Source organism: Eptesicus fuscus, chromosome 20, assembly GCF_027574615.1.
Source record: "Eptesicus fuscus isolate TK198812 chromosome 20, DD_ASM_mEF_20220401, whole genome shotgun sequence".
In the NCBI taxonomy this organism is placed as follows: domain Eukaryota; kingdom Metazoa; phylum Chordata; class Mammalia; order Chiroptera; family Vespertilionidae; genus Eptesicus; species Eptesicus fuscus.
This window is the reverse complement of record NC_072492.1, coordinates 31,268,132-31,288,377: the sequence shown is the minus strand read 5'-3', so window position 1 is coordinate 31,288,377 and position 20,246 is coordinate 31,268,132. Positions and strand designations below refer to the sequence as shown.

The following is a 20,246-nucleotide window of genomic DNA, read 5'->3' as shown; positions in this document are numbered from 1 at the left end:
AAATCTGACGACAATGCAACAGGTGCAGACGGGGAGGGAAAGGCGACATCTATGTATATGTTCAGCTGCTCCAGGGGACAGACAGCATTGCTTCCAGCTGGGACGGGGAGAACCATTTCCAAGTGGGCGTGTCCCCTGGTGGGGGTGTGGAGGGCTGATTATATGCACTTGAGGCTGAGCAGCGTGGGGCTCTGCGAGGCTGGCAGTCATAGGCTGGGGAGGAAGTGAGGGACGGGGAGCGTGGTCCCTCCCCGGGGGCCTGCCTATCCTGGTGCCATCTGACAACCAGACACCCAACCTGCTGCAGCTCAACACAGGAAGGGGCTGGTCTTCTGGGAGGAAAAGGCTCTCCAAGCCAACATCCAGGGTCACTGCTGAGCCCCACCCTGGCCTTGCCAAGCCCCACGTCTGGATGGGAGGTCAGGTCATCGGGTTCATCATGAGGGACAGGCCAGTGGGATGAGTGTCACTTAGACCTAGAAACCGAGGTCCCGCCTTGAGCACGGACTTCGCCTTCCCTTGATTTCACCCCTTAGTTAAGAGTAGGTGCCTCCCACATCCAAACAATGTGAATTACTGAGAAGGGGGTGGTGAGGCTGGGGACTCAGGACAGTGTGACATAATGAGAGGTACAGGCAGTGACTGGGCTCCACCCAGCAGACACAGGGTGTGGTGGGGGCAGGCAGCTGGCTGCAGTGGGGTGGGAGGAACAGGAGGCTCAGGACCCCCTCCGGCCCCCCCCCCCCCCCCGCACACTCTAGAGATGCCAGCGGCCCAGGCTTGGGAACAGGCGGGTGTCCCACAAGAGGCACAGGTCCTTATAAGAGAACTGGTTAGCCCTAAAGTCCCAGATCAGTGAGGTGGCCAAAATCGTGGCTGCACTTCCAACCTTCAGAACGCAACTGAACAGGGTCTCCGTGGGGTGGAGGGAAGCCCCTCAGGTCAGGACCGCCCCGCCCCGCCCCGCCCCTGCAGGGGGGACAGTGGACTGGAGGCGTCTTCTCTAAGGAAGTCACACACCGGCTGCCACCCTCCCTTCTCCTGCCAGGCAGGTGGGAGGGACTGGAGCCCTTTTCCACAGGTGCCTGCCCTGCCCTGCCCTGCCCTGCCCTGCCCTGCCCGTGAGGGAGGCACACCCACCTGCACAGACCCCGGCCACCAACCGCAGGAGGCCCCAGTGGAGGCTGCTTGTGCTCCCTGCTGCCCTTCCATAGGGAGCGGGTCTCCTCTCCCTCGTGCTCTTACCTCCCCCCTCCCTCTCCCGCTCCCCTGCCCACCCGCTGCCTCAGCCTCTCCTGTGTCTCCCCCTCCCCCACCTGTCCAGCTCACACCAACAGACCAAGTTGCAAATCCTTTGTTGCCACAGCCTCTGTGACATCCCCAGGATGGGGCCAGAGGGCGCCCCCAGTCCCCTGAAAACTCCCAGAAGCACCTTTCAGAGCCTGACTTTCTTCCTCTTCTACTCAGAGGGGGAAAAGAATCAAACGGAATTGCCCAAGGAAATGTTGGGTGTGGCCATCTTTAACGTGTTTTTAAAAACATTTTATTATTCTTAGCCCACCCATCAATTTGGAAAGATGGAATTGGCTCTTATTCCCATCACTGATTTTGAAGTCCCGAGCCAGAGCCGAGCGACAAAAGCAGGTTAAGTGATTAACCGATTACCCGATCTGTGAGGAGCAGCTGGGGGCAGAGGGCGAGGGGCCAGGTCATTATTCTTTTTTTTTTTCCACACTCTCTCACTCTCTTCTCTCCACGATTATTGACCGCCCCGGGGGCCTGATCACAAACCCTGCTTGGCCAGGGAGGCGGACACTTCGTCAGCTAGCGTGGCGAGCTGGGGCGAGTCTACCATGTCGATGCTGCCCGTGGAGGACACGTTACTGAGGTGCCGCGGAGACGTGTCCCCGGACACCACGGGCGACTTGTACACGATCTCCGCCCCGTGGTCCGTCTTGGCTTTGGCGTTCTCACGGAAGGTCAGCTTGTGGGTTTCGATCTGCGAGACAGGAGGGGAGGGAGGCTGAGAGGAAGAGCTGGAGAAAGGGGCACCAGCCCTGCCAAGCTGGCCCGGGATGGGGGGGGGGGAGGCCCGATGACGTGGTGGTAGCTGTGGTTTCATCATTCCCAACAGCAAACACGTGTGCAGTTCTTCCCTCCTGCCTCCCGGCGCCCCTGTTCCCCTCTCCAGAGGCAGTGGCCGTCCTAAGTGTCTTGGACCCTTACCGAGATATCCCGCACAGGCGTATGTGTGAACATGTAAAACATATGTGTGCCTGTCTGTTTTAATACATATGTAACAATATGCACTGTACTTGGCTCTCTACTTTGGTTTGCAGACTTAAACCTTCTGCTATCGGCACTAGTTCCCGCGGGCTTGCTGATGGCTGCCTGGCATTCCCCCAGGGCGGATGTACCCCCGTGTATCTGCTCCCCTGGGGGTGGGTATTTCAGCTGTTCCAGGCTTTTGCTGTGACGAAGAATGCTGTGTGTGAATAACCTTGGATGACCTTGAACACAGATCATTTCACACCGTGTGGGCGTGTCCTCCAAGTGGAGTTGCCAGCAGGTCCTAAGGGTGCACATGCCGCCCAGTTGCAGTGTAAGGGCTGAAGTTTGCTGGAGAAGACCAAGGGACGTCCCCAGAGCCACTGCTGCCCTGCCATGAGCCACGTACACCCTTCCCCTTTGCCCGCGACTAATGAGTCTGGAGGTGGCAGCAACTGTGGGCAGCACTGATGGGTGTGATAAAGCCCTTTTATAAAAGTAGAGACACGACGGCGTAGTCTGCAGCCCCGGAGGGCAGAGCGCCAGTGGTACCTGGGAAACTCAGGAAGCGCCAGCCAGAGAGGCAGGTAGCACAGTGATTCCTGATGAGCCCTGAAGTGATGGACACAGTGAGTCTCAGCCTCTCGGGGGTCCTAAGACCTCTCTGAGGGTCTGATAAAACCATAAAAACACACAGCGTTTCTCCATTCAGTTTCAGGAGGCCGGGGGCCCAGGTGAAGGGCCCCTACCGCATGGGCTGCGTGTGGCTGTAGAGAGAGACTAGGCTCCCATCGAAGCCACAGATGTGCTGATTTTGTTCATTTGGGCCACCGCTTTGACCAAAGGACCCTTCCCTATTTCTGTATTTGAAGGGCCTTTTTCACCTAAGTTTTGATAAAATCATTCATGTTTTGTAAAAGCTTTGTTCTTGAGAAAAAATGACAGGGTCCTAGTGATGTCCCCAAACCCCCCAAACTGAAGGGAACTCCGGCAGGACCCAGAGACTAGAAACGGCCGGGGCTGCCGAGGTCCTGGCCCAGCACCTCCCCGTGGACACGCCCTGGCAGCGGCTTGGCTGAGGTCTGGGTTTCACCGTCACTCTTTTGCTCTAACTGCCTGGTGACCCATCTAGGAAGTGAGGTTATGTCCCCCTGACTTGTTTTTGGTGCCCTGGGCGGGCTTTGGGATGGCTGCTGCCTTCTGTGGCTGCTTGGCAACCGCGGGGCCTAGGACAGCGGCTCTCACATTTGCACTAAAGCAGTGGTCGCCCACCTTTCGGATCTCCCCACGGACCATGTTTTAAAACCTCCAGGTGTCCACACCTGAGACCAGTAGGAACCTCCAGGGTGGGGCCCCGGCATCCAGTCTCATGGCGCCCCCAGGTGGCTGCTGCAGACCACATCACGCCAGGCCCCGCGGGGCCTCCAGCTTCCTCCCCTGGAAGCCTGGGCCAGTCTCGTAGATGTACAGCCTCCCCCCGCCCGGCCCTGCCCCCTTTACCTTTTTATTCCCTCCCCCAGGGACGTGGGTGATGTTATCCAGAGACCCGATCTTCGACTGGACCCTGTCCTTGAAGTCCAGCTTCTCGGATTTGACTTCCACCTGGCCGCCTCCTGGAACACAGCACACACGAATTAGTGTGGTTTCGAGAGTCATTCCCGGGAGCACCGACCTCTGGGAGCAGCGAGGACGCGCCTTCACTTAGAAAGTAGCTGGGGCACCAGTCAGTCCTTCTAAAGGGCTTGGGAAGAGTTTGCTTCTTCTCTCTAATCAAGGTATGCATCCAATGTTTACGCAGAAAACTTCCTCCTCAGATAAGGCAGAGGTAAGTGACCGCTCGTCGGGGAGAAGTTACTCCCCGTTCTAAACTGGATGGCTTCCAGAGAGGGAAGTCCTTCTGTGTCAACATCCTGGAAGCTGCCGCCCTGCAAGACCTTGGAATTAAACTGAAGGCAAAAGGCACCCCAAATAAAGAAGGGCCCTGGCCCTCCTGCCCCCTTAGACACTCGATGCCACCCACACCCACGGCGGAGACACGGTCTGAGGGTGAGAGAAACGACAGCTGACCCTTGAACAACTGCATGGTCCGCTTATACGAATATTTTTTTCAATAAATATTGTGTCTATTCCTTATGAATTTCTTCGTAACGCTTTTTTATTTTATTTTATATTGATTTTTTACAGAGAGGAAGGGAGAGGGACAGAGAGCTAGAAACATCAATGAGAGAGAAACATCGACCAGCTGCCTCCTGCACAACCCCCACTGGGGATGTGCCCACAACCAATGTACATGCCCCTGACCGGAATCGAACCTGGGACCCCTCAATCCGCAGACCGACGCTCTATCCACTGAGCCAAACCGGTTTCGGCTGTAACGCTTTCTTTTCTCTCGTTTACTTCATTGTGATCATGCAGGATTTAATACACAGGACATGCATAATAGGTACTAACTAACTGCATGTGTTTGACTGCACAGTGGGTGGCACCCGACCCCCCACGTTGTTCAAGGGCCAACTAGGCATTACTTGCTTGGGTAGGACAAAGCCACCCAAGAAAGCTGCTCCCAGTGGGTGACACCAGTGGAGGGTAGTTTTCCCTGGGAGGGAAACTCGCACAAAATGTCCAAGGGAGCCCGAAAACAAGGGGACACTGTGCACGAGGCTCCTGACAGCCTCTGTCCCCACAGGACCGGTTCCGTAGGGATCCGCCCTGAGAGCCTGGCCACGGCACAGTCCCACTCTGAACCAGGCGGGAGTTGGAACCTAGCACTGTGTTGTGTTGTCCAACGTGGTAACCACCAGCCACATGGCCACTTAAATTTGTGGGGTTTTAATTGAATTTATTGGGCTGACATTGGTTCATAAAGCCATACAGGTTTCAAGTGCACACTGCATCGAGTGCTCATCGCCCAAAGTGAAGTCTCTTTGTTCACATTTGTCCCATCCCCCCCACTTTACCCACTTCCACCTCCCCTCCCTTCCCCTCTGGCTATCACTATACTGTTGTCTGTGTCTGTGTGTTATATATATACTAGAAGCCCGGTGCATGAAATCGTGCACAGGTAGGGTCCCTAGCGGCTACCGGCTGGGGAGGGGGGCCTCCCGTCTCCCCCAGCACCTGCCCCATCGCCAACACCCACCATGTTCCGCACCACCCCCTGGTGGTCAACGCACGTCTAACTCCCGGTTGGTTGAACTCCTGCCCGTAGGGACAATTTGCATATTAGCCTTTTATATATTTATATATATATGGTGTGTGTGTGTGTGTGTGTATTTTTTTTTTTACTTAACCCCTTCACATTTTTTCATCCAGCCCCCCCAACCCCCTCCTCTGACAGCTGTCAGTCTGTTCCATGTATCTATGCCTCTGTTTCTATTTTGTTTGTTAAATTATTTTGCTCATTAGAGTTCACACGTAAGTGAAATCATATGGTATTTGTCTTTCTCTGACCGGCTTATTTCCCTTAGCATAATGCTCTCCAGGTCCATCCATATTGTTGCAAAGGGTAAGATTTCCTTCTTTTTTTATGGCTGAGTAGTATTCCATCGTGCAAATGTACTTTTAAATTTTAATAAAATTCAGCTCTTCAACTGCCCTAGCCACGTTTCATATGCTCAACAGCCACACGTGGTCAGTGGCCTCGACATTGGGCATCACAGGTGTACAACATTTGCAGCATCGCAACAAGCTCTATGGATCTCACTGGTCTCTTTTGGAGGGGGAGCGGGGGAGGGGGGATGGTAAAGCGCCAACAGTATCGTTTTCTGTTCAAACAAAGTCACAGAGGGGACACAGCAATGGCCCAGGGCTCCGTGTTGCAGTTTGTGCAGTTGGTGAAGTGTCCCCCATGTTGGCTGGGGACCAAGCTGGGACATCCATAGAGCCAAGCTCCGGGGGCCAGGCCAGGCCGCTCCCCAGCTCTCGAGGCCCCGCGTGCAGCCTGCGTGGAGCACCACGAGCCACGGGCTAGGGTGTCGGATCAGCATCTGCCCTCCCTGCTCAGGAATGAGATAGGGCAGCCCCTTCCCCCCTCAACACTCTCCATGGCCCATCCCATCGCTGCTTCCCAGCCCCCTCGGGAGCAGGCACCACCCAGCCCAGCCCGCCCCAAAACACCCCCAAACACCCCAGAACGCCCCGCCCTGCCCCAGACCCTGCCCCGAGCTCGCCAAGGCTACCTGGCTTATGATGGATGTTGCCTAATGAGCCACACTTGGAGGTCACCTTGCTCAGGTCCACGGGTTTGTAGACGATTTGCACCTGGAGGGGAGAGGGGCGGGCAAAGAATAAATAGGATTATTTGCGGGCGGAGCACAGTGAGAAGCCGCTGTGGGAGCCAGGCGAGGCTGGACCAGGCTTCCTGTCTGCCCGGGGCACACAGCCAGCCCGGGTGGAAACGCTGGGTTGGAATTCTGCCAACCCTGCCCCCGGGGAGCCGGGTCTGCACAAGTGACTGGGGGCTGAAGACGCTCCAGTCCCCAGGACAAGGGCCTGCGGGGAAAACAGGATCCTGCGTCTCTGTCCCTGTGCAGGGCCCGTGCCATTTGCTTAGCAAACACACGCCGAGCAGTCACTGCTGACGGGACACAGACATCACTCAGTGAGGACACAGAGAGGGCCAGTGCGACCCAGTGTGCAGTTTTGGAAAAGCGGAGAGCGTATCTGCTGGGCCTCAGAGAGGAGAGGGCCGCGGGGGTGGAGAGGAGGCTCTCTCCCAGGAGAAGCTTCCAGAAACCCCGGCACACTCACAGCAAGAGCAATGACAGTCAGTGAGCAGCACCCAGAGCCGTGGGGAGACCCGGATGGAAGAGCCAGTTGGCGCCTGAGTGTCCTGGAAAATGACACTGGCAGGGGGACAGGCGGCCCAGCAGACACCCCCAGGGTTAGCGTCTCAGAGAGCAGACTCCGACACATGCCCGCCCGAGGCCCAGGGCTTCCACTTGCCCCAGCCCACCCTGTGGCCGGGCCACACTGACATCCTCCCGAGGGGACGGTGGCCCCTGTACTGCCCCCTGATCTCAGCCCAAGAACCGGCTTTCCTGAGGGGGCTCCCACAAAGCCATGGCTGTGAGGGGCCCCCAGCGGGTCACTGAGGGACTCTTCCCAGCAGTGACCTTGTGTGAGGTCACCAGAGGGTGCAGGAGGCGTCACCCAGGGGACTCCCGCTCCCTGCCTGGAGGAGGTTACCCGAGGGAGATGGCCTCGGGCCTGAGAATGGGTTTAACCAGGGACACCAGGAAAAAAGGAGAGGTTTCTCCTTGGTCAGAATCATCTGGAACACCCCCAATTATCTCAGTTACTCAGAATCATCCTGGCGCGTGCCCTTAGTCAATGGAGAGCTGATCGAGGCCGACAGGTGGACCTGGGCTGTGTGCCCGTGTGTGGCGTGGGGTGGGAGGCCCAGGGCTGGCGGCCTGCACCTCGAGGTTGGATGGGTGATGAAGGATTCTGAGAACAGGCCTGGGAGGGAGCTGGGCTCCGGGTGGGCACCCAGGAGGTGGTCAAGGAGCTTTGGGGACTCGTCCCTGCGGGAGGGAGGTGGAAGGGATGGGGTGACCCCGCCTTCCTGCTCTTCCCTGCAGCCTGGATGGGCAGCCACCTCCAGACCGGAGAGTGGAGGGCAGGCCAGAGGCCGGAGCCCAGGCTGGGGTCCAGGGCCCCCGAATCACCTGAGGCTGACATTGTGCAGCCACCTTCCTCCAGACGAGCTTTCTTCGAAGGCTCCTCCTGCAAACAAGCCTCAGGCGCCGGCCAAGCACAGGGCCTGGCCAGCCCGGGGTCGCCCACGGTTCTCTGCTAGGTCACAGGCTAACCCACAGGCCCGCGGGGAGTGCGGGGCAGCCGGGAGGCGCCCCGAGGAAGTTCCTCGATGTTCTGTGACTGCCGGCAGCAGTGGGATGTACCCTCTCCTCCCCACTCCCCCCGCAGGACCCCGGCTCAGCCTCTCCAGCGCGGCCTCCCACCAGCTGACCAGACACGAGTTAAACAGGAAAGCACGCGCCTCTTCCTCTGGCCCAGAGCAGCCTGCAGCAAAGCCAGAGAGCCAGGAGGCAGAGCTAGGGCCGGGCCGGGCCGGGCGGGGCGGGGCGGGTGGCCGGGGCAGGAGAGCGGGGGCTGGGGAGACAGCAGCGCTGGTGAGGAAGCGTTCAGGAGCGCCATGCAGCAGCCGCGCGGTGAGCGCCCCCGTCCCGCACAGCGGGGCGGGGCAGAGCCGGGGCGGTGCGCAGGGCGGAGGCAGCGGCACATTGCAAGAATAAACCCTCGGCTGGATCCAGAAGACGGGCGGCCCAGCCTGGGCATTTTCTGGAGAGACAGCCCCTTGGGGCATTGCTGCCATCCTCGGCTGCCAGCCAGGAGCGGGTGCCTGCTCTCAGGAACCTCCTCTCCCCGGGAGTGGACCTCAGGGGTCTCGACCCTCCTGCTCCCCCTGTGTTAGGCAGGGGCAGTGGGGGAGCCTCAGGACGATGGGTTTGCACCCACAAAGGACAGCCAGGAGGGCAGCAGCAGAGCTGGCCAAGTGGGGAGGTGAGGGTGCAGCCCAGGTCTCGGGGACACATGCAGTGGGGGTGCACTTAAAAGGGCCCAAAGCAAATACAATGAAGAACCAAAGGGGCCCGAAGCGGCGTTCCCCCCCCCCCCCCCCGGGGCTGCAGGGGGTCCCTCTGGGGCCTTCTGTCAGGCACTTCTGCATCTGAGCCTCTGCCAGGGGTGGAGCTGGTTTGAACGTGAGCCAGAGGCTGAGGCCCGGCTCACCCCCCGGAGACAAATGAGACCAGAGGCCCGACGTGGCTTGCTCTGAGGTACAACAGTACGACCTTTGTCCCCTTGTCAGGACAGGGCCAGCTGTCCACAGTGGAACCACTCAGAGTGGACCTGCCCAGGTGATGGGGAGGGGGTGACAGAGCCAGGTGCTGCCACTCCAGCCCAACCTCGGAGGCGCTGGCTGCGGGGCTCCCGGGAGCCCGAGCTGGGCGGTGAGTGGGGTCACGGTGGCTGTGAAGGCTGTGAGGACCCCACTTCCAGGTATGGGCCAGGGAAAGACCAGCCATCTTCCCTAAGCTGCCGGTGCAGGCCGGGGACCCCCGGGTGCTGGGCACCCCTCCGGGAACTGGGCACGGAGCCTGAGGATGGTTTATTCTATGCAATGTCTCACGGGGGCGCACACGCATGCCACTCCTTCAACACCAGACGCCCGTCGGGTGCAGGGAACGTGTGAGGTACTCACACTGCCGCCTCCGGGCACGTGTTTGATATTGTCCTTTGAGCCACACTTGGACTGGACGTTGCTAAGATCCAGCTTCTTATTAATTATCTGCACCTTTGACAGCCAGAAAAAAGGATGAGTGACACCCCCAGCTCACCTGCTCTGCACTGAGGACCCCTGGGGGCAAGACGGGGACCGGAGGCCCAGGCAGCGCCCCAGGAAGGCGCTCCCCAACCGGCTGACCTGGGCGGACCCACCCTACAGCTCGGGGTTCACAAGACAGAGCCATCCGGAGGCAGCCCTTCGCCCACACAGGGTGGGTCACGGGGGCCCCTGGGCGGGCGCCTCTGAGGCCATAAACCAGAACTGCTCGCTCACACCATCAGGGGGCAATAAACTGTGCTCACTTGTGTTGTTTGTCTTAATCCTCACCCGAGGACATGCTTAGAGAGAGGAAGGGAGAGAGACAGAGAAACATCTATCGTTGCCCTATATGTGCCCTGACCTCGAATCGAATTGGCAGCTTTTCCACGCACAGGACGATGCTCAACCAACGATCACCCCGCCCCCCGCCCCCCGCCCCCCGCCAGGCCCACCTAGGCTATTAAATGCACAAATACAGAGTCCCGCCTGGGCCCTCACGCACACCCCTCGGGCCCACCAGAACCTTCCCCGGGACCTTGCCGTGGCTGTTCTCAAGCTTGTCAGGCGATGGAACCACCTGCAAGTATTTCAGAAAACCCCAGGCCCCACCGAGATCTAGAATTAGAATCTCGGGCTCTGCCTCTGCGAAGCGCGTGGTGCTGCCTGCACACCTGGGCCAAGGGCCACCGAGGTCACGCGGACGCTTTGTGGAGAAGACGGAGCAGACCCCACCCCCGGCTGCGGGGACTTTGCCCCAAGAAGCAGGGTGAGTGCCGCCCCTCCAGCCATCGGCTCACCCTCGTCCACAGCCCACCGGGTGCTTACAGGGAACGGGGAAGGGGCCAGGTGTCTCCTCTCAGCGTCCCTGAGCAGGTGTGGCCCCGCGGTCCCACCGTCGTCCTGTGAGGCTCCGGGTGGGGATAGTGACATCTTAGTGGGGAATGATTTTGACTCAATTTGTCTAAAAACTACGAACCACTCAGACATCCGTGGCCCGGAGAAGAGAGCTGGCACGCTCCGCTCGGCTGGGATGACGACGCCCCCGCCAGCAGGTGTCTCCCCTCAGCCCCGGGTTCCACGAACCGCGATGATATAAAGGACCAACCGGCGTTCCCACTTAAGAACCAGCCACATGCCTGGGTTGCAGGCTCGGTCCTCGATGGGCGTACAGGGGGCAGCCGATCAATGATTCTCTCTCCTTATTGCCGTTTCTATCTCTCTCTCCTTTTCCTTTTCTCTCTCAAAAAAGAAAAAAAAAATTTTTTTTTAAAAAGGAAAGAACCAGCATCGCTCTCTGAAGTCCTGAAAAGGGCACTGAGACCTCCTCTGTGCTGCCTTTGGGAACAATGCCTGGGGGCCGCTGCCCGGAGGCCAGGGTTAGGGGGGCTGTGGCTGGGGGCGAGGGCCTGGCTGGGGGCCGCTGCCCGGAGGCCAGGGTTAGGGGGGCTGTGGCTGGGGGCGAGGGCCTGGCTGGGGGCTGCTGCCCGGAGGCCAGGGTTAGGGGGGCTGTGGCTGGGGGCGAGGGCCCTGGCCGGGCTTGTCCAGGGGGAAGGAGCCAGAGCCGGCCGCCCAGGGGTCCCCAGTTTCCTCAGCAAAACGAAGAACTGAGGATATGATAGCGAAATTGGTCCATCCTACTTTCTGGTGTTAAAATGGCCTTTCCTTTATTAGATTATTAGCCATTACATCACATTGATAGATATTACTTTTATTGTCCTTTACCTGGCTGTGTAAACAGATAGCCGTCTTGTGGAGGACACCACCCCCAGCCTTCTTCTTTAGCATGAACCTCACCACCTGGGAGACATCTAACCCACCTCTTTATTCTTTTATGGTCCTTTACAATGAAAGCTATGCCCTGGCTGGTGCGGCTCAGTGGTTGAGCCTTGTCCCATGCACCGGGAGGTCCCCGGTTCTGTGGTTCTATTCCTGGCCAGGGCACGCTAGATCCCCGGAAAGCGGGGAGGGGGGTTGTGTGCAGGAGGCAGCCAATCGATGTTTCTCTCTCATCAATTTTACTCTCATCCTCTCCCTTCCTCTCTCTCAAATCAGTAAAAACATATATATTTTTAAAAGCTATGTATTTTTTCCATGAGAAAAATACCAGAACATTATGATTTTGAAAATAGAGGTTAAAAAAAACGCAAGTGTTTTTGCCATCCTATTTCATTGCATCCTCTTGAAGTCGCATCTAGGCCTAAACTACCACCACGTGCGAGGAATGGTAGTCATCAGGCGCCCACACATTTTATAGCTTGTTTTTATCAAGTAACGCGCCCCAGGCACCTGTGCTCTCGGGTATTTCTATTGATTCCACTTTAAAGAACACCAACAGCCTCACCATGAGCCCCTTTCTGCAAGGAGCTTTTCCCTACTTTGGATTATTTTCGTAGCATGGGGTCCCAGAAGTAGAATTTCTAGGCCACAGTGATAAATACTCGAACAACGCTCCGCACAGCCCCTTGAATGGCTTTCTGAAGGACGGGATCGATTTTCCCCGAGAGCGCGGTGCTGGAAGCTCCACCGCGGAGCTGCCCGTATTGGGCATTTAGAAACGCGTTTAGCTTGTTTCCTTGACTAACAGACGGCACTGCCTTGCTGGCTTCCTCTGCAGGCCTTTCATTGCTACTAAAATTGCCCCTCTGCCCCCTTGTTGCTAGTAAGTGTATTTCTTCCTAACAAACACCTGTTCGGCTCCTTTCTTTGTAATTTCTTCTTTGTTTTTTAAATGTGAAAACCACCCCTCTGCCAGCGGTCGGATGAATATCTAATTCCACATCCCCTTTCTCACCACCACCCCCTTCCTCACGGATGAGGAGCTCGATAGAGGCCAGGGAAGTTCAGCCACTTTCTCTAGCCAGTGCAGAGCCGCACAGGAATCTGGATCTGGGTGTGTCTGTGGCCACAGGCGACGGATGTGACCGCGGTGTTTTGCCTGAGCTGTCTGTCCTCGAGGCTGTTGTGTCATAAGTCAAATAAAACAGCGCTCTCCCTCGGAGAACACCGCGTTCTCTCCCGGAGCAGGGAGACACAGGGACCCAGCCTCAGCCGGGCGGGAGCGGAGAGCAGGTGAGGGGTGGGCCTTCTCACGCTGCTGCCTGAGGAGCTGCTGTCACCCTCTGCTTTGTGTCTTTGAATCAGTTTGTGCCGCCCTCAGGTTGGAAGGAGTCCCACTCGAACTTCTTCCTTGGCAATCATTTTTACTTACAACTTTCAACTGGATAAGTCCCAGAGGGAGACTAGCCTACTTGCACAAAGAGCAGTTTAGAATTAGAGCACACACACACACACACACACAGTAATGAAACAAGAAAATTAAGAGGATAATGGTAAGAGAACAGGAGGCCATTAGCACTGACAATTACAAGACAGATTATTACACCCTGGCCAGGCAGGTAGCTCAGTTGGTTAGAGCTTCATCCCTATATGCCAAGGTTGTCTGATCTCTGGTCAGGGCACATATAAGAATCAACCAATGACTGCATAAATGAGTCAACAACAAATCGATGTCGCTCGCTCTCTCCTTCCTCTCACAAAAATAAATAAAATCATTAAACACACACACACACACACACACACACACACACACACACAAACAAGATGGTTCATTACATTTAACTCTGAGCTTCCTGGAAGCCAAGGCAAAAAGGCAAACAGGATGGGTTACATAACTCCTCTTATCTGACAAAGAAAACTTACCAGTTTTGCAAGGAAAATAACCTGTTTTCTGTAAAATCCACATAAGAAATTCATCAAACCAAGAGTTCATTAAGTAATAAAATTTATAACACATAGAAATTTTTCCCCCGCCATGTGACTTTTTCTTTTTCCAATCCCACAAAAAAGACAACAAACTCTCAGTAGCCCTTTTATGGGATTTGGAAATAGACAAAAGAATATGTACAAAGCAGACACAAATTACCGTTAGTCATCAAATTAAGCCAACACCCTTTACAGAATGCTAGATTTACAGAAAGGAGAAAAAAGGGTAACTTTTGGCATTCTGATATTGGAATCCTAACAATTTCTCATCTGGAGTATCATGTGTGATACTGAGCCTCAGGTCTGGCCAGACACTGACCATACCCATCACAGGAAAGAACAATGTTTTGGAAGCTCCAAATTTTAGTCTGGAGACTCCTAGTCAGGCAAGAAATTCCTGTGGTCAGGGTTTGGCCCTGGAGGAGAGGGTGGGGTGAGGTGGGCGGGTCCACTTTGCTTTAATCTACTTCCTGGAGGGAAGTCCCAAGCCTTCCTTAGACCTTGAACTTGTTCCTTTTGCGCTAAGATTGCTCCAGGTACTCCAGGTGGCCCAGCCCTCTCCTGACAAGTTTAGGACTGAGGATTCGGAGTGGGATGTTCTGGTGGGAAAGGCTAGGCCGCCAGCCTGAGAACTGACACGGGAAAGCTTATCTAGGTCCTGTTAAGTCAACCAGCCAGAGAAGAAGTCAAATAACAGGGAAGTTGCCTGTAGAATTATTTACACTGTTCCTTTAAACAGTGACTGCCCCAAGCTTCTTTAAAATGATTTACACAAGATTTTTTCACAAACACAGGCGCTGTGTACGGGGAGGGTCCCAGCCTGGCTCTGCCCGCCACTCACTGCAGGGCCCGACACCTTAGCCCAGGTTCACCCGAGTCCAGGACAGGCAAATGATCCCAGGCAAACATTCACTTCGCTCCACAGAAATGTTCCTCACCTGTGCTTTTTAAAATACGAGCTGGGACTTTGTCAAGAAATAAAATGAATCTAGAAATACTTCCTGAATGCAGACAGATGCTTACAGCGCTCCATCGCCATCTTGTGGCCGCTGGGAACATTGCAGCCCAGGTCGTTCGCAGCCTGAGCTCTGGCAGATTCCTGACCTTCCTGGGCTCCTAGGTCCTGTCCAGCCTGGGCCTTTGCCTTCCAGCTACGGGCCAGGGCCCCCTCCGAGGAAGTGACGTTAGCTCTGTCTGCTCAGAGCCAGCCAGGCCACCGGGCCGCCGCGCCCTTTTCAGGCTATGACCCTGCACATCCCTGCTCACCCTTGGCAGCCACAGGGTCCCCTGTTCTCCTGACCAGGCAGCCTTGGCGCCAAGGGCAGCTTCTCTCTGACCCTGGATGGCACCGGGACCCCTGCGCTTCCTTCTGTGCCCCCACTGACCACACAGAGGGGCGGCTGGGGTTGGTGTTGCCCCATCTGCCCTCGCATTCAACTCTGACGGCCTCCCGAGCTCACGCCCACGACCGCTGACAGCTGAGCCTGGGCTCTCTGCCGCGGGTCCCTCCAGCTCCCTCTTCCTTCTGCATCCTGGCTGGAGGACAGAGTCCTGTGGGCCAGGGCAGACACCCGCTGGGTCACAGCAGACCTCCTCCAGCAGCTGTTCACTCTCCTCGGCTCTTGTGGGAGCGAACAAAGCTCTGGCCTAAGCCCCACTCCCCTGCCCATCCCAGCTCTAACTTTGTGTTGCTTCTGCTCTGAACATCTCCAGCCCCCTTCCAGCCCCGGGCCCACTCTGGGGGGGGGCTGTCCTTTCCAAGGCCAGTGATGGTCCCAATCAAGGGTCTGCCCTGCCTTCTCTGAATTGTTGGTAACACATGAGACTGTGGGTGACACGCCACAACACGGGTGACTCTCCGTGTGGGGGACCCTCGATGGTGTGGGCTGCTCCCCGCTGCACCCCTGGCCAACCTCTCCACTCCCTTTGTATGTCCCTCCCCGGGCCTGGGTCCCAGGGGCAGGGACTCAGCACAGGGCCTGACACTCAGGGGTGCCCCAGAAGTGTCGGATGAATGAGCACAGAGAGGTGGGAACCAGCTTCTGATGCTCCCTGCGTGCTCCGTGTCACCAGGACGTAAGGCTGCCAACTCACATTATTCACCGGCAGTGAGTAGCTTTTTTAAAAAAAATGTTTTACATTTTAAAAATGTTTAAAAAATGATTTTAGAGGAAGGGAGCCAGAGAGAAACATGGATTTGTTGTTCCAGTTATGCATTAGTTGGTTGATTCTTGTATGTGGCCTGACTGGGGATGGAACCTGCAACCTTGGTGTATCAGAATGACACTAACCAACTGAGCTACCCAGCCGGGGCCTTTTAAAATATGTTTGAAATGCTGGTTCTCTGTCTCCACGACGGAACTCTCCCCTGCTCCCCTCACAAAGAGTAAGGCTCAGACAGACTCTTGGGGAGGGAGGTGCAAGACAGAGGGGGTGGCCTGGCTGGGCCTGAGCTGACATTTGGGGACACTGGGTCTTAGCCTGGACTACACATCGGGAACACCTGGGGAGGCCCCCCGAGGTTATTACGAACCTGGGAAAGGCTCTGGCGTCAGGATTTGTAAGAGAATCCCCGCCCCCTCACCCCCACCAGGTGATTCTCCTTGGCAGCCGGGTGGGGAATGAGAACTGCGTCCCGGCTCCCGGAACAGGCTCCCTGCTCTCAATGACTCGCAGCTGCCGGCCTCGCCGCCCCTTGGCTCCCATCTTTCTCTAGTTCTGTGGAGGGGCCAAGCGGTTCTTCCGCACGTCCCTTTAAAAGTTAAGAATTCCGTTTTGGACTCTGCAAGCTGGGCCCCATCATTGCAGCAAACGACGGAAGCAGGAAGCCGAGGTTCTCGGGCTGCAGGGTGCCAGGCCGGCTGCTCTCGCTTCTTCCCGGGCCTCCATCCACGGAGCGAGCCGCCCCTCAGCCGAGCGCTGTGCCCAGTGCTGCCGAGCCAACACGCCACAGCCCCCCAAGGTCTGAGCTCGCCTCCAGGAACCGCCGGCCCAGTCCAGACGGAGGACACGGCTCGCTTTACAAGCCGCCTCCATGGATCCCAAGCGCTCCCTTTCCCGTTTCCGTTCCCCTGGAGACTGACCGTGCTCTTTGTAGCGGTGGCTGAGGTGGTCTTTGGTTCAGACAATGGTCTAGGACTCAGGGGTCCTCACACTTTTTAAACAGGGGCCAGTTCCCTGTCCCTCAGACCGTTGGAGGGCCGGACTATAGTTTAAAAAAAAACTATGAACAAATGCCTATGCACACTGCTAAGTCGGCTGCTAAGCAGGACAGGCGGCGGCGGCAAAAACACCCGGCGGGCCGGATAAATGTCCTCGGCGGGCCGCATGTGGCCCACGGCCGTAGTTTGAGGACCCCTGGTCTAGGTTTTCTATGGAAGTTAAGGGACGGCTGTCGCTCCTCCCTCTGCGCTTCCCCACACCTCCCGCCCTGATAAGTCCTAAGAAAAGTCCCCGTTCTCCTCCAGGGGATGAGGGCATGTGGGCGCCCAGCCTGGAGAGGTGGTGGCCTGGGGCCCCTGCCCCCTCCCCTCTGAGCCTCAGGCCACGGGCCCTGGCTCTCAGCCTCCTCTCCCTGCCAGTGCGGGCGGGGGCAGGGCGGCCCTGGGAGAGCCCCCCTCCACTCAGCCCTGTCACTCAGCAGAGCTGCCAGAACTGGGCCGAAGGTGCCCAGCCCTTCCAAGCCAACCTCAGCTGACCCTGGGGTGGCAGGAGGACACGGGGTGTTTGCTGGTGTGTGACAGGGCCCTGCGGGCTGGGAGCCGCTCAGGGCTCCGGTCCCCTCTGGGCGCGCTGGTCACAGCTGCAGAATCTTCCCCGTGGTGCAAACTGGCCGGGGGGGTGGGGTGGGGGTGGGGCCGCGCGGGGGGAGGGTTGCTTCTCATTTTTCAAAACGGGCAAACGGTCACCCTGCTATGAAGACAGGCACGGAGGGAACATCCCACCGTCTCACAAACCAAGTCCCTGGAGCCCCCTCCGCTCCAGAACTTCACAGGAGGGTCAGCCTCAGACCAGCACCCCTCACGGCTGTGTCGGCCCCTTCTGGAAGGAGCCGGGCATCTTTACCGAGAGGCGCACAGGCCGACATCGCGGGGAGTAAACACGGCCCCGGGCCTCCCTGGCGTCCAATGACAGCTCCCCGGGAGGCGCCTGGACCCCCGCCCCGGCCGGGCAGGCCCAAGGCTGGGAAGGGCCAGCGGGGTGTCAGGGTTCCAGGCGAGGCAGCCACACGGGCCCCCCGAGATCCCTTCTTCCAGGGCCGCCCAGGGCCCGGCCCAGAGCAATAAACGACATCCGTGGTGCGGAGGGCGCCCGCTGTGGGGGAGTCGAGCTGTCCCAACTGGAAGGTTCGGTCAAGACTCCCAGCCCACCAGGAGGCTCACTGCCCCCCAGACGGCCCAGCCCAAAGCCCCCACACACCTGTGGCCTCAAGAGCAGAGCCTTGGCCCTCGGTACCCCACACACCTCCTCTTCTCCCTGCCCCGTGCCCCCGGGTGGCGGGTGGGGAGGGCTGCTCTGTGTACCCACAATTCACATGCTCAAGTCCTAATCCCAGGGCCTCCGGACGCGGCTGTCTGTGGGAACCGGTCTGTGCAGGTGGTTCTGTTAGAGCAGCTCCTCAGGGGGAGCCCTCAGCTGCGTGCCTGGTGTGCCCCCTGGAGGGGGGGGGGGCAGAGACACGGGAGGGAGGAGCGGGAGCAGCGGGGAGAGGGCGGCCGTCTCCAGTGGAGGAGGGAGGCCCCGCGGCCCTTCCACCCCCTCGGCGCGGGCTCCTGGCCTCGGCGCTGGGAGGAGGCAGTTTCCCAGCGCGGTATTTCCCGTGTCAGGCCCAGGAGACTCGGGGGGCAGGGACAAGAGGAGGAGGGCGGGGCCCTCCACCTCAGGCCCTCGGATGCTCACGGCCCCCACCTTTAGGGGACCCCAACACTTCATGAGCGCCCACCTGCCCCTGGAAGAACCAGTTCAAAACGGAACCCAGACTTCCCCAGAACTGAAGGCAAAGAGAAGCCTAACCTGAGCAAACGTCCGACAAACGCCGGACACCCACCTACCGACCAGCGGTGTCACCCCTACACGAGGCAGACCTCCGGGCACCCCCACTTCGAGGACCCACGGGTCACAGAGATCCACTGTCCTCTGACGAGCAGGGGCTGCCATGGGGAGGAAAAGAGCTGGCACTTTCTCTCCCCCACGGCTTCATGGTGACCCCAATAGAGAAGCACAGCCCACTGTCTTTCCGGGGGGGGGTACTGTGTGAGGGGGGAGGCAGTCACTCGCCCGCCTCGCCCCGGGTGTGGGCCTCCGCACGCCCTTACCTTCCCGCCTCCTGGCTGGTGCTTCAGGTTTTCGGTGGAGCCGATCTTGGACCTGACGTTCTTCAGGTCGGGCATGGGCACCGGGGCAGTCTGCAGGCGGCTCTTGGCTGAAGACGGCGACTTGGGTGGCGTGCGGACCACGGCCACCTTCTTGGGCTCCCGGGTGGGCGGGGTTGGCAGGGATGGGGTGCGGGAGCGGCTGCCAGGGGTTCCCGGGGAGCCGGGGCTGCTGTAGCCACTGCGATCCCCAGATTTCCCGGATTCACCTGGAAAAGAGGAGGGAGTGAAGCCAGAACTCGGAATGGGCTGCTGTCCCGGGTCCATGTCCGGGCGCAGGGCTGCATCAGGCAGGTGGGAGAGGCCGGAGCTCAGGAGGCTGCCCTGGAGCTCACCCGACTCTTTCCTGGCCTAGTCCTGAGGGCAAGAGACAGCACCCTTCCCAGAGAGGGAGCCGATTCTGCCCCAGGGCCCTGGGGTCGAGAGGTGGGATCCAACCAGCTGTGTGGTCTCCGACAGGCCCCGTGCCCCTGTCTGAGCTCAGGGGCCTCGCCTCAAAACCCAGCACAGGGATCAGCCCGCAGCGAGGAGCCGGGGTGCGCTGCGTGTGCACGGGCTTCAGAAACCCCAGGGCGGTCCCAGGGGGCCTTTGCCCTGAACAAGGGCAGGACCCAGGGCCACCTCGCCTGGACCCTTGAGACCCTTTCCCCACAGGCGGAACGGTAAGCTGCTCAGCAAGTTCAGGGCCCCTCTCCCGCCAGACCCTCCCCAGCCTCCCCGACTCCAGACACTATGCCCGCTTCATGCCCACCTGTCCCTAGCTCTCCAAACAAGCCATGCCCATGCCCGGGCCCGGCCCTTCCCCACGATGCAGGGCAAATGCCAGTGCACCTGTCACACCCTCCGGGAAGGCTGCTGGGACCGTCCTCCCCCAGGGGGCCGCTGCCCGGGGCTCCCTGACCTGCACCCCGAACCCCACGCCCTCCAGTCGTTTGCTGTTCCATCTCCACGTGGTTCAGTGGTTCTCCTAGTGTGGCCCAGGGACCCTGCGTCAGAGTCTCTAGACCTGTGAGGGGGAGTGGGAGCTGTAAGGTGCAGATTCCCGGGCCCTGCCCACACCTGACGTGACAGAATCTCTAGGGGTGGGGCCTGCAAGCCGTCCCTCCCAGGCTCCCCTGTGGATCTTGAGCAGACGGGTCTGAGAGCCACTGGGCCGCATGCTATGCCCGGGGGGGGGAGGGGGGGGGGAAGGCTCAGCTTCCCTCAGCTCTGAGGCGGCTTGTCCAGGGGAGAGTAAGCGAGGTCCTTCTGTGAACGTCTGTTGTTAACCCTAAAGTCATCAAGTTCTGTGGCAACAGGACAATTAAGCCTTTTCTCCTTTTCCACCTACCCCCCCCCGCATCTCTGCCTCTAGGCTCATCCCCCCCCTCATCCACCCACCCACCCTGCCCTGCCCTCCTGCCTCCAGGCACAAGGCCAGACTTGGCCGTGGCTTCAGACCCTTTCTGTGCCACCTAATTGCGGAGTGACCCCTGAGCCTGTGTCCGCATCTGCAA

General features: G+C 58.5%; 1 protein-coding gene and 1 long non-coding RNA gene across 4 annotated transcripts in view; one reads left to right on the top strand and one right to left on the bottom strand.

Moving 5' to 3' along the window:
* Positions 1 to 1,527: 1,527 nt before the first annotated feature.
* MAPT (microtubule associated protein tau) overlaps positions 1,528 to 20,246 on the bottom strand; it is a 77,744-nt gene continuing 59,025 nt past the window's right edge. For 2 of the 3 annotated variants that reach the window (XM_054709316.1, XM_008149466.3), the window contains 5 exons: positions 18,694 to 18,959; positions 9,494 to 9,586; positions 6,447 to 6,528; positions 3,769 to 3,881; positions 1,528 to 1,999 (listed from right to left, as the gene is read on the bottom strand). In XM_054709316.1, the coding sequence (XP_054565291.1) occupies positions 1,784 to 1,999; positions 3,769 to 3,881; positions 6,447 to 6,528; positions 9,494 to 9,586; positions 18,694 to 18,959 (770 nt within the window). In that variant the 3' untranslated portion in view covers positions 1,528 to 1,783. The remainder of the gene's footprint in view (positions 2,000 to 3,768; positions 3,882 to 6,446; positions 6,529 to 9,493; positions 9,587 to 18,693; positions 18,960 to 20,246) is intronic. The other variant, XM_008149468.3, reaches the window with a different exon arrangement.
* Positions 1,895 to 4,405, top strand: LOC129147376 (uncharacterized). Its single transcript, XR_008554752.1, has 2 exons — positions 1,895 to 1,979; positions 3,789 to 4,405. It is a non-coding gene; the product is annotated as an uncharacterized LOC129147376 (long non-coding RNA).